General features: G+C 37.9%; 1 protein-coding gene across 5 annotated transcripts in view; it reads right to left on the bottom strand.

Moving 5' to 3' along the window:
- Positions 1 to 4,505: 4,505 nt before the first annotated feature.
- The window catches only part of ROCK2 (Rho associated coiled-coil containing protein kinase 2), a 102,650-nt gene continuing 93,489 nt past the window's right edge, over positions 4,506 to 13,666 (bottom strand). For 2 of the 5 annotated variants that reach the window (XM_082755894.1, XM_082755897.1), the window contains 5 exons: positions 13,380 to 13,458; positions 12,906 to 13,167; positions 12,043 to 12,256; positions 7,874 to 7,983; positions 4,891 to 6,647 (listed from right to left, as the gene is read on the bottom strand). In XM_082755894.1, coding sequence (XP_082612020.1) covers positions 7,887 to 7,983; positions 12,043 to 12,256; positions 12,906 to 13,167; positions 13,380 to 13,458 — 652 coding nt within the window. In that variant the 3' untranslated portion in view covers positions 4,891 to 6,647; positions 7,874 to 7,886. Of the gene's footprint in view, positions 6,648 to 7,873; positions 7,984 to 12,042; positions 12,257 to 12,905; positions 13,168 to 13,379; positions 13,459 to 13,666 lie in introns of all 5 variants that reach the window. The other 3 variants (XM_082755893.1, XM_082755896.1, XM_082755895.1) reach the window with 3 other exon arrangements.

The following is a 13,666-nucleotide window of genomic DNA, read 5'->3' on the forward strand; positions in this document are numbered from 1 at the left end:
CCCTGAGCCTTGCCTGCTGGCTTGTGTGTGCATGTAGCTGCTTCCTAACCTGGCTCTGCTAAAGCAATCCAACAAAACAGGACAGAAAGGGGTGGGGAATGGGACTCGCACTGTAACTGCTGGAGTACAGAAGGAGGCTTTTACAGCAGATGGACTCTGGAGAAAATCATCCACAATTAGCTAACAAGTCTCAGGCAGCCTTCATTAGGTCTTCTACATTGCTCTTCCCCCACCACTCAGAGCTCACAGGAAGAATTATCAGAATTGTGGAGATCAACATAAATGGGGTGGTTTCCCAGCCATGCATTTTTGATGATGAATAAATTACTTCCTTTATAATTCTCTTCAGGCTGATTTATTCCATTCCATTCCATATTCTTCACTGATAATCACAGATCACTGATAGTTGAGATTCATATTCATGTATGTAGCAGAACATGAAATGTTCTGAACAATGCCCCAGTTTGGTATATAAGGAAGCTGAAAATTGTTGGAAAAGAAAAAAATAAAACCATAGAATTGGGTGTTATTAAATCTACTAAATTCTTAGTTTTTGCTGGAATTTAATTTGCTTGTATTTGAGCTTCACTCCTCCAGGACACTTAAGATTTTTCAGATATAATGTCTGTTAGGGTCAAATAGGTGTCCAAGAGCCACGATGAACATTACTCAAGAACCTACCAATTAATCACTGTTTTGCTGTTGTTCAACTGCCAGTGGTTTAAACAAGTACTTCTATATATTATGTGGTATTATTTATTCACAGGAAGAGCACTGTAAGAGGGTATACACCTTGTTTTATCTGTCAAGTATTCTGGAAACCAAAGGACAGAATCTGCACTAGGCTAAATGTGACAAGAAAAGCCAGCTAATAATGATTCAAATTGAATAGTAACGTGGCTCCATGCTAAAACGTAATTTTACCTACCAGCTTACTGTAATTGCAAGTCTTCTGTGTATATGCCTGCTTTGGGATGTAGATAATTTCCACTTTTGACTTTGGAGACATTAGTCAGCAGTACCAAGGTGCCGACCCGTCTCATACTATACGAAAAGCATAAATGGAAAAATTTGCTTCCTATGCCTCAGTGTCCCCCTGACACGTAAAGCACAGTCAGCACTCTACTGAAGGGTAAAATTGAGCCGGTGTAAAACATATTTTTAAGTTATGCACTTACTGTAAAGAAATTGTTGCCTTTGAGGTATTGACTATATACAGATTTCACTGAGCTGACTTCCAGAATGACTCATCTTGGGAGACTTTAAATTGTTTCCCCTGAAGTGCACAATCAGCAGGACTTATCAGCAGTCCTCGTGGTCTTTCTGACCTCCAGGATATTTTCTTACCTCAGTGATGCTGATGCTTTTTTATAAGCTTGGGTGTATGCTCACCTGCCCAGTAACAAAACTCAGGTTGCTGTAGCTCTGAATGGTACAGGGGAGCTCCAATACTGCATTTATCAAGCTCTTCCATCACTCCAGAGTGGACATGCAGCCACACAGATCCTACCAATGTTTGTATGAATCTCGGTCATCCTCCAGTACAACAAGGCTGTAATATGCCAGACGACATCACACAGGTTCATGGAACCATAGGACCCAGCAAATCAACATGAGTCTTGAAGTTGCAGACCTACCTGTGGCCTGCACCTAGCTCCAAGATTAGCTTCCAAAACCTGTCTTAAAGACAGAACACGGTTACAGAGACCCCACTGGGCCCAGCGAATGTAAGGGCGTTCAAGCAGCGGGCTTCCTGGCTCTGTCAGAACAGTGAAGGTGTTAAATATCTCAGAAAACTCCAAAAAAAAAGTTTCCACCAATTCACTTGTTAATGAAAAGTAGCACTCACTGAGATATGTCGCTAACAGGGCAATTTAGTGCTTAAGCTCCAAGCAGCTGGCAAGCTGAGGGAACAAGGAGGATTGGCAGCGATCCTGCAGGCCTTGTGCACTCCTTGTTTGGTGGCTGTGCTCACCAAGTGGTGCAACAGCATCCTGGGGGAAAGAATTCCTGGAGAGCTGGAAAGGGTGATGACAAATGACAAGATGAACTGGATTATCTAAGAGACACACTGGGATGTGACGGTGTAAATCTACACGTACAAGCAGGCTCACATTTCTGAACATTCAAGGCCTAGACCTCAAAATGGGGGTGATACGACTGAAGTGTCACACTCAGTTGCCTTGGTTGTGAAGGCATTGCTACGTAGCTCCTCCAAGCAACCAAAAAAGGGCCAAAGGGACATAAAACTGCTGCTCTCTTCCCGTTCGTTTCAGGGGGAAGAGGTTTCTTTCCAGAGTTCTTTAGTTATGCAGGAATACATACAGTTAAGGCTTCATAACTTTGCTCCCTCGTACAGCAGTTCTTTAACTTTCATTTTGAAAGATCACTTTAATCTTGTGGCTTCTGTAAGATTAATGAAACAAGAGCAGTATTGATCAAATCTAGCTGCACACTTGCAATAGCAAGTATTAGACAGTAACTTGACATTCGTACCCTGCTAAAGCAATACTTCCTGCCTTCCAAGGGGCAAAGATCCAAAACCCCAATCTTTATAACAAGACCTGGTAATTAGCAGCCCTGTGCTAATAAATTACAGTTCCTCTCATTAGTATCTTGGAACTATGGTTTTACATTCATTGTAGTAATTTCTGGAGTGAACTAGACTGGATGTGTTTAGACAGTGTTCCCATACATTTCAGCAGACGTGTCCCATGTTTTACATGAGTGTGTCTGAGTACAACATTGTCTACTTTATAGGTAACTTAACAAAAAGTATGAATTAGTCTTTGAACTGCTCTGCCAACATCTTTTACAGAGATCCAGATAAAAACTCCTTCCCACTTTGAATTATCCCCATAAAGGATAATTCAAAGCAACAAGCAAAACCCTATGATCTAATGGGACATTGATAATCTCTAAAGTAGTTTATAGTGCCACTGCAAGATTATATATACATATGCTCAAATTCCTAACAACCAGCTGAAGCTGCCTGCGACAAAGCACATTATTTCTAGCAGCAGCTTTGCTGGCCGTGGTGACTTAAGAGAGACACTGAATGCCTGTCAAAAGTTCAGCATCCCCAAGAGAGCTAGTAAGAGATTCAGACACTTGCAGAGAAACTTCAGTGATGTTTTAAATTTGGCCACTGTTGCCAACTGCCAAGATTCTTGAGCTTCTTGCATGTTTCCTAATGCTTGGTGGAACTATGTTCCACGTCATGTTTTGGTTACAGCATCAATCATGCTAAGAAGAGCAAGAATGACAAAGTTTTCTGTCCTACACAAGCTTGATGTACCCAGCATTGCTGTGAGGGGCTGAGCTTTGGCAGCAGTCCCTGGAAATAGGAAAGTGCAATACACAACTAGGACAGAAGTGGAAATCTTTCAGGAAGGCCCTCGTGACAGCTGACACACACTGCTCTGATGGGGTCTTCCTGTCCAGTTTCTGTGCTGGTGAGCTGTTGTACGGGAACCAAACAGCAACTTCCCCATGAATGTCTTGAGTTTCTGGCTCCCCGTCTGACCCCTGATATTTCCAGAAGGTTAATTTGCAGCTTGGCTATGCCATCTGTGCACTGTTGCGAAACAATAGGACTTGGAATAAGAGAATTTCTATAGATAGATTGAGCCAGTCCATAAAAATGTCCTGTTTGCTGCAACAGCCCTGTTACAAAAGTGTTTAAACTTCAGTGACTTTAAAACAACTATTCCTTAGTCCGGTAATATTTTCCACACCTCAAGAATTTCAAATGGTTACTACAGGACAAAAAGGAAACAACACAATCCCCAGGAACTAATGGTAAAGAGTTCTTCGCAGTCCACAGCTCAGCAGATGGAAGCCCCATCTCACACAGAAGGACAAGTGAGAAGGACAGAGGGAACTGTTTTCCCTTTTCTGTCCTGGGTACAAAACAAGGTTTGCTCAGCTCATACCATTGGCCAAATTGTCTCCATGTTACAGCTCAGTGTGGCCCACACCATTCCTTTGAGACAGGATTGCATGAAGGAGAACTGAGAAATGCTATGGTACTTGCATCCCCAGAGGCACTCAAAACTCAAACAGACCAGGTCTTGGGAACCTGTTCCAAGTTGGCCTTGCTCTGAGGGAGAGGTCAGGCCAGAGGACCTCCAGTGTTCCCTGCGAGCCTGTATCATTCTGTGATAGCTTCTCAATACAGCCTGCTGTACAAGTAGCTAATAACTCATTTATCTAAGTATAGAATGTATAAATACTATAATAAAGTACATTTACAAAAATGTCAGGCTTAACAGGGCCCCAGGGATTCCCAGTGAACAAGGGCAAGCCATGCGGAGAAGGTGCACCAGACCCATCCCCAGTACCTGACGGCCTGCCAAACCAGCTCCGCTGAGCCTGCCCTTCCTCCACACACAGCCTTTGCTTGGTTTTCTTTTGAGCAGCCTTTGCCTCTCACATATCTGCCGCAGTAGTTGCCTATGTATTTAAATATTTTAATTAATTACCAGCTTGTCGAGTTCAGGAACTATTTTACCTTACTCAAATAGTTTATTTAAAAATATATATATAATACTCTCCAATTCAGAAAAGGATAGAACTTCCCACAATGTAACATTTTTTTTATATATATATATAAAATATTTATGCATTCAGTGAATGGAAACAGTTTTACTGTATACATTTTTAATGTTGTACTCTATGCAAATCTGCATTACCTAAAAATATACCGTACTTCTGTAAATCAAAACAAGCAGGGAAAAAACACCGTAGCTGTGCATTGGGTTATAATACCTAACAGAAATGATATGCAAGTTTTAGGTTTGGATTTAAGAACCCACAAACAACGTTTTACTTTGCGAGTGCATAAATAGAAGACTGAATACATTCTGGCTCCGTTAAGACGAACTGTAGTAGAGGTTACAAAATGCAAATATATTTATTCATTTTCAGTATTTCAGTGTTTCCAAGTCCACCTTTCATGATAGTGTTAAATAAATCATGGTCCTATCCTTCCAAACATTTCAACACTCTTTTAAAAAAAAACAAAAACAAACAAACAAAACTTTAAAGTGAAATGTCCTCCTTCATTGAAGTGTTAGATCATATTTTAAATTACTGCACTCCCACACAATAGTTTATATATATATATATTTTAAATATATATATATATTTATATATATAAAGAGACCAAATAGGAGACTACATTTTTTACTGTCAATATGTTTAACATAGCATACTGTAGTTGTATAAAACATGCATTTTCTGGGATAATTATGAACACATCATGAATGAGCCCACATAAATTATATTTTTTGTACAACTCCAAGTAAAAAAAAAAAAAAAAAAAAAAAAAAAAAAAAAAAAGTCAGATTAAGTGCCTCTGAGGCCCTTTATTCCCAGCTATCAGTTCTCAAAACACACTACTGGAATATTTATCTATGCCTACAGCTATGTGCTGGAGAACCAGATTTAAAATTTTAAAATACATCTACAGTATGTTTTATTTTTTCTTTAAAGTTTGTGACAGTCCTTGGATACTGTTTTGTGAAATGTAAAAAATAATCACATATTCTCTTTTTTTTTTCAGAAATAAAAACTCATCTAGGAGAGTATGCAAAAACAAGGCAAAATGAAGTTTTCATAGCACTTAATGAGGGTTAATATAAGTTGATAACTAATATTGAGGTTTGTAAAAAGGGCTGGATGAGCAGTTACACGTATAAGTAAATGGTCTAGTAATTCCAATGTTATCAGACATTGTTTTTGTAACCAACACTTCTCCACCCTCAAAACCAGTCGATATACATTCAAAATAGGTTGACATTGATATACTTACTAGGTGTAAAAATAGTGCACTATTTTTTCTGCCACGAAGCAAAATTGCATCCTAAGAGCTGGTAAACCTTCTTTTCCTTAAATACAGAGAATGGGCAAAAAACTTGAAAAAAATTAAATTAAGGCAATTAGGCAAAAACAGACTGCCCATGATGACAAGCTGAAACTAGTATATACTTCAAACTTAAAACTAGCTGCTTAACATTGACGTGCAGCTTCTGATAGACGTGTATGAATGATATAAACTTCAACATTATGGCTTTATACAAGTGCATAGTTGCAACTGCAATAAGTAACGGTATCTGATTAATAAGCATAAAAAAATAAAGTGGAAAGATTTTTAAAACCCTCTTGCAGTATTACAGTACAATATATATACACAGTATAATGGTCACTTCTTACAGATGCAGTCTATATCACTGTGATTGATCTTCCTCCTGTTCTTCTTGCAGACGTGCTGGTGGCATCTTTACGAAAGCTGAAAAGTCAGTTTCTTCAGTTTAAATATTCATTCCTCTCAATCCTTTTATGAAATGTAGTGTGTGTGTCTTGCCGAGAAAGCTTTTGTGGAACAGAGTTTAAAAGGTTACCTAACATATCCTTTTACTATTTACCAGCCATTCCTCATTTGATCAGTCATTCAGGGGAATACAGGAAAACCCTCAGAGATTAGTAATTTATATTGCAGCAAAAATGTAAACCTCTGATATATATAGCACAATCTCTCAGGAAAATATATATTTTTAATATATTTTGGGATATGTTTCAGTCTTGCTGTAACGGGAAGAAAATTATCACCTTGAATTGTGTCTGCATTCACGGAAAGCAGTTAGCTGAAAAAGAAGCAGGAAGTTTGGTCAGTAAAGGCAGTGAATGAAAATCGGACAAGAACATACTTCCCCAAAACCTTCATTTAAGTTGGGCTCATCAGCATACTTGGGAGAAGTCATTCCTCTGCATTCAACAGCATCACGTTACTCAAGTATAGTGCATCCTTACGCATTACAATTCCAAATCAATTAACCCCCCTTGTAATATACGAGGGTCAAGTACAATAGCATAATTTAATAGTGAGTTATGAAAGATCAGTAATTTAAAGGTTTTTTATACATAAAGATGCATTATATTTAATTAACGTAATGAGCTGGTATCTCAACTGAGTCCATAGCTGAGGCACAGCCCTTGCGGTGCTGTCATTGCCCATTCTTTTATAAAGCTGAGACACACCTACGGACTATTTAGAAAAATTCTTAAGAGGTCACATTTTAATATTTAGGTTTTTCTGCAGTGTAAACGCAACATGTAAAACGACTAAACATTGAGAACTATGAAATAATTTCATTAACTCTTTCCAGTACATTCACGTTGCATATTTGAGTAAGCCACAGGGCAAATTAGACCAACAGAACAGCTGTATCTTTTCTAAAGCACTCAAGGAAACCGTGTCACAGAAGCTGCAAAGCCTGCTTGTTTACATAGTTTTCAAATGCATTGTTAGGTACCCAAAAAGCACAGCACTGCAAAGAGAAGCCAAGTCAAATTCACTTCACAACACAGGTAGAAAAAGCAAAATGCAGAACTCCTGGGATTTCATGTCTGCTAGCCATGGACAAGTGAGTTCATCTTAAAAGTTTAAGAAAAGAAAAGCATTTGTAAATACTGACTCTAATTCAGGTAAATATTCAACTTTTAAAACCTCCCACTTAGGCTTCAGAAATTATTTGCAGAGGTTAGCACTTCTAAGATTACTAATACTACTAGTATTAGCACTACGGATGAACAGCTACTCTGACAACAACAGGTATTTTGTTTTGGGGGCAGGCAGACATGAATTTTGAACAAAGATCTAAAATTAGAAAAATAAGAACATTGAAAAGGCAAAACCATCATTTTAATGAAAATAAGTCCTCTAAAATTTGTCACCATCAACAGAATCTCATTTTTGCTGTAAAAAATATTAAAATGAGATCTTGTGTTTTCTCTACTTTGAGAAACAAAATCCAACATAGCATGCTGTATTCAAAGGCAAACAAATCCATTCCTCACTATTTAGATTTACCCCTTATACTTCTTCAGAAATCAAAAACATCGTCATCATCATCATCACCATCAATATCATCAACATCATCAAATGACCAATCCCAGTCTTTAAATGCCAGATCAAGTAATCTGCAACAGGAGGGTTTGATATTTAATGTGTGTCACGCTTCTTACAGAAGAGACTTCAAAATTCCATTTGTTATCACTAAACCTTTCTATATAAGACTGTCTTAAAATAGGTGTGCTCCTTCCTTTGTGTACCATGGAATATGAAGATTCAGTTACCGTTCATGTACGCCACGAATGCTGTATTCAAAGGAAATTTATCTCACAAATCATTAAATTCTACCAAAGATTTCCCAGATTGATTTTTTCCCCAAATTTTCAGTAGGAAAGACCAACATTTACATTTCATAAAATTAGCTGCTGTTTTGCTGCAGCTGTTGTTGACCCAGGTGCAGTTTTATGCTCAGCTGCCGCCCCTTTCCAGACAACAATGCAAGACTAAATTTTTCCAGCAAAACTCAGTAATTTGGTTGTTGAACAGAACATCAAACAGAACAGCGTCATCTGAATTCACAAACAAATACAGTGAGATTATACTTCACAGCTGTCCTGCAGCTCATTATTTCACGTTGGGCAATGCCAAAAAAAGAGGATGTATCACCGTGTTCTCTATGCATCACTGCTGATGCTCCTTCTATGGTCACCACAGAATGGAGGAGAGAGAGGCAGGCTTTTTCAGCAAATGAGTCATTTCACCTATTTTAGGCATTCATTTTGGGATGGGATGAATCATTGTCTAAAGGCATTCATCTTTCTGCTATTATAGAAGGATTTTAGACAAACATCTCAAGTACTAACTTCTCAACTTACAAGAAATGAAATCCAGTCTAGTCATTTCTCCTCTGAGCTCAGTGGATTTGAAATCAGGGTTATATGCCAACCATATGTGGCAGAGATGGAAACTTTATTCTAAAGAAAGCCTTCAGGATATTTTAACTAAAACATGTTACAATGTTTATTATAGTTAATTGCTTGCTTTAAACAAAGCATGTTTCGGTTTTTATTGGGATTTCAGCTCTTAGAAGTTTTTACGCTTAAATGATATATCCCTAAAAAGGCTCAATATTAATCTATTATATGAATTGTGGTTATCATCTTCATAAAACACAGAAGTCATTAGGCATTATATTAGAGTTGATTTTTCTATTTTGGAACGATCCTTTTAGCACAATCTAGTTGAATGCAGAAATTATACAGTCTGTATGACAAAGTTCCTAGGACAGATGGCATTTATAGGACCATGTGGCTTCCAATGCTCTTCAGGAGGTCTCTCGGCTGACCTTCTGCTCAAAGCAGGGCCAGCTGTGAGGTACAGCCATCGGTTCTTGAAAGCCTCCAAGGATGGAGCCTGCCCAGCCTCTCCAGCCCTTCTCCCTGCTGACTGTGCTCATAGGGAAGAGGCCTGGTGGCCTCTGCTTGATTTTCACCAGTTGGTCAAAGTCTTTCTTGAATTTGGGGGTTCTAAACTGGACGCAGTGTCTCGCCATAGAATAATGAGTGATATCTCCTCCCTTAATCTGCCAGCTGAACTCCTTTAGTGCAGTCCCAGAGCCTACCTCGCTGCCAGGACATGCTGCTGGCTCATCTCCAGCTTGTCCCCAGCCACTGAGCTCCCACATTTATCTGGCAACTGGATCTTCATTCTCAGTGAAGTTTGTAACAGAGAATTAACTATTCCACACTGTAAGTGCTTGCACAAAAACATCACGGAAGCACTGGTGAGATATTAACTGGCTATAGCAGTAACAGAGATTTTTAAGTGTGTGGTTTCTAATTTAAAGTGTTTACATCCATACAGATTTCCACAGAACTTTGACAAACCTGCATTAAGATGAGATGACCTCACAGAACTACATCTGTAGTTCTTTCCCATCTGTAACTCCTGAGGTGACAGGTACATTTGAAAAGTTAAAAAAAAAAAAGTTTCCAAGTAAACTTGGAAAGTTTAACTGCAAGCATAAAACTGCTTATATGCAAAAATATTCATTCTCCTTTTTTTCCCACCATTACTAAATATAAAGATAGAAAAAAACACTGTTAGGGAAAAATCATTAAAGACTGATTTGGAGTGGAGGAGAACCACAATAGAAAGAAGGGCAAGCTAGATACAGTTCTGAAAGCATTCTGTAAATAAACATCATGAAGATTGAAAGAAGGGTGCTACAACAAGAAAAATTTCTTTTTGAGAACTCAAGCACAGCTGTGGAAAAAGAATCAGACTATAAAATATACCCTTTATATGTCACCAATAAGAAACAGAATAATGCTGATGAATTAGAATGTAAAAATGCAGAAGAAAAGCATTTTACTTGTCCCCCAGCTTGTCATGAATAATGTCGCCTTGCTTCAATCCAATAGTTAATATTTTCATTGATTTTGCACAAAGAATCCCTTCAATAATTAATCTCTAAAATGTGGAATTGAATTTTTCACCTCCACGGCTATAATCAAAAAATCTAATAATTTAAAATTCAAATTATTAGGTCAGACTTTCTTTTAAAGTATGGAAAATAAATCATCAAAAATTAGTTTGTACGGAAATTAGGAGGGAAGTGAAGTTATTTTGAGTCCTTTCACTATGTATTTCCACATATTAAATATATATATATATATTATTTTTTTTATTACTATCTAACTCTTCCTACCATAAGGCTGTTTTGTGATTGAAACAACATCACAACACTGAGCATTCTTGCACTACATTCCCCACTGTAAATCTGGTGACTCTTCCAACCCAATTTTCAACCAGCCATCTTAGACACTGGTGGCAGTCTGGTCAGAGGGATAAGGAAACCAGCACTAACAAGCCACTCCCAAATTGCTTCTTGAAGGAACAATTTTAAACCTTTGTTGGATTGTCCATTGCTGCTGGAACACTGCAACAAAGCATGTCAGACAGACCAAACCTTTCACAGGCTGTCAACAACTAGGAACTATTATGTTTAAGTATTATTAAGTATTAAATATTTATCACCTTAACTGTTCCTTCCTTCTTAACTAACTGTGCAGTACTCGAGGTGATAGAAAAATGCAAACTGGAAAAATCCAGAAATTCTGTACTATGCAATCACTTAACTGTAATCTGTAGAATGTTATCACTTCTATGGCTGCAACATAGGATTTTGCTCTTTAAAACTGATCCAATAGAAGATTACTGGGGTTTATGTGCATATTTCTTTCCCAAATTAGAGGAACTTGATGATAAGACTACTCTTTTAGGAAACATGAGACATAAGCATGAGTACTTCTAGGCTAAATAAGGAATTGAAACCAATTCTCCCTCCCGTTGGCAAGTGCTCCAACTACTTGTCCAAATGGTGACCACCACTTCCCATCTACCAGCTCTTTCCAAAAGCATGAGTGATGCTCACACAGATGCCTACTGCTGCAGAAAATGGCACCACACTGTGGAACCTGCATGGGCAGAGATGCAAAAGTGAGATCCATCTGAACTAATTTTTTGCTGTGGATGTCCAAGAGTGCTTTATGCTCCCTTTCTTCATTAGGATGTTGTGAATTCAATTGTAAAACTAACTCTTCCTACATACCAACTGTAAGCAGAGTTAGACATACATTTGGTCAGATGAATCACACTTGAACACACAAATTCTGAGTCACAGTTCTAACCTCAGAATGGGGCAGGAATTCAACACATTCCTCAAAACCACCCAGTATGAAAGAAAAGACATGCAGTCGTTAGGTATGTGGAAGACCTTCTGGATTGCTTTTTAAAGGCACCAAGTTCTCTCCTAGGTTCATTAGAACCACAAATACCTAATCATTATTCAACCTCAAATCATGTACAGTAGTGGCCATGTTGAAAGTCACTAAACCTTTTTTTTTTTTTTCCTTAATATCTTCACAACCCTCTCACTGACTCCTTGCCTAGTTAAACCCCACTTTCCCTACCAGCTGCCAGTTCAGGGGAACAGTAAGATACATTATCAATGCATTAGGTTAACTATCATAATGGGTCTTATAACTTAAATTAGGTTTATAGAATATGACATATTATATCAAACATCAGTAGTCAACAACACTAGTGGTCAGTTGACCATATTGACAAGTATCACTGTAATTGCAGAATGTTTAAAATAAAGTAAATAGCAGCTCTTGTGTCACCTTGGTTTGTTTGGAGGAAGCTGTCGACTTGGTCGTCTGATGGACTGGTTTGGCTGTACCTTCATGGAAGTTCTGGGAGAAGATCGAGCAAAGGGGTCTGGTGCTGGAGGCTTCTTGGGTATTTTTTTCACCAGTCGGCTCACCCATTTTTGCTGTTCTTCCGTAGAATTAGCTAACAGTAGTAGATTCTTTGCCGTTGAAATATCATAATACACTGTAATAATAGTTTTTCAAATAAAAATTAATATTGTTGTTTTTCTAAACATCTACCCACATCAAAAATTAGTGGTCAGATTACCATACTCTCAGAATCAACACAAAGAGAAATCTGCAGAGAAATCAAAAGCAAAGTGAGGCAGATTTTGCCAAACTTAAAGTTTCCTTGCTGCTGAGATTGCCTCCTTATGTTTGTTTACTGGATAACAGTTTAGTACTACGGAAGACACATATTCATATGTTAAAAAACAAGAAAAGGTAACACAAAGGCATGCCTGATCACCAGAAACCACAACCTAAGTCACAAGGAGCGACTTCACTGAATATCATCCATTTCCTAACTCCCACTAACATTATCATGTCACATAGCAATGCTGCACAACACACAGCAGTGTGAGCAGTCTTACAGCTACTATGCTTTGCTGCATGAAGCTGACAACACAGCACGCATGTACCTAATTAGCTAAAAGCCATTCACTCACAGCAGGGAGACAATCCTCTTGTAGATACCTTTAGGAAGCTTGACAGCTACGTACCCATAAAAGAAAAACCTACCTGTTCAAGTTTAGTTGGTGTCACACCACTACTAACATTAGAATGTTTTGTCATTCCTTGACTGTACACACAATCAAATACTTGCTAATTACCTTTGCAAGGTGCTATAATCTCTTCTTTTTTATCCATGTGGTCTTTGTGACACTTGATATGGCAACGACGACATTCTAGAGCAGGAGGAGGTTTAAACATATGCCACAACGGCTTCATACAAGCTTCACAATTGGTTGGAAAGTGATAAAGAGTAGGTATGAACTCATGTCCTTTGTGACAAATGTAATTTGACTTCTCTCCCATAGGCTCCACAGGAAATTCCTGTTCCTTTTTGCTCTCTCCTTCATTAGCATATAGAATCTAGAATCAAGGCAAAATAACCTCAGTACTCCTATATGACAAACATATATTCAGAGTAATTATCTAATTAGAAAGATTGAGGAATTACACCAGAATGGATCTTTTCAACAATTTTGTAGTAATTACTTCATTTGATAAAGTTATGAAAATATTTTTGACAATGTGATATACCATGTGTGTTACATTAGAGATATTTATTTATTATTAAGTACCTGGAATATCCTTGGAATTTCCTTGGCATCTGCTCTGTACACATCAGTCTGAGTGACTGGCCGGACGTGGAATAGTTTGCTATAGGAAATTATTTCAATAAATACAAAAATTAATGTTACCAAAATGATAGGCCAATCTTTGAATCCTGCACATGAATTTCCAAACCCTAAATAAAAACAAGTCACAAGTATCCAGCTATACTTACAAAAAAAAATTACAACACTGAAAAACTGACTTCATGTGACTTTAGTGATTGCTGGTAGCTTTCTAATACAATCCGCTGCCC

The sequence above is a fragment of the Aythya marila genome, assembly GCF_965140915.1.
Source record: "Aythya marila genome assembly, chromosome: 3".
In the NCBI taxonomy this organism is placed as follows: domain Eukaryota; kingdom Metazoa; phylum Chordata; class Aves; order Anseriformes; family Anatidae; genus Aythya; species Aythya marila.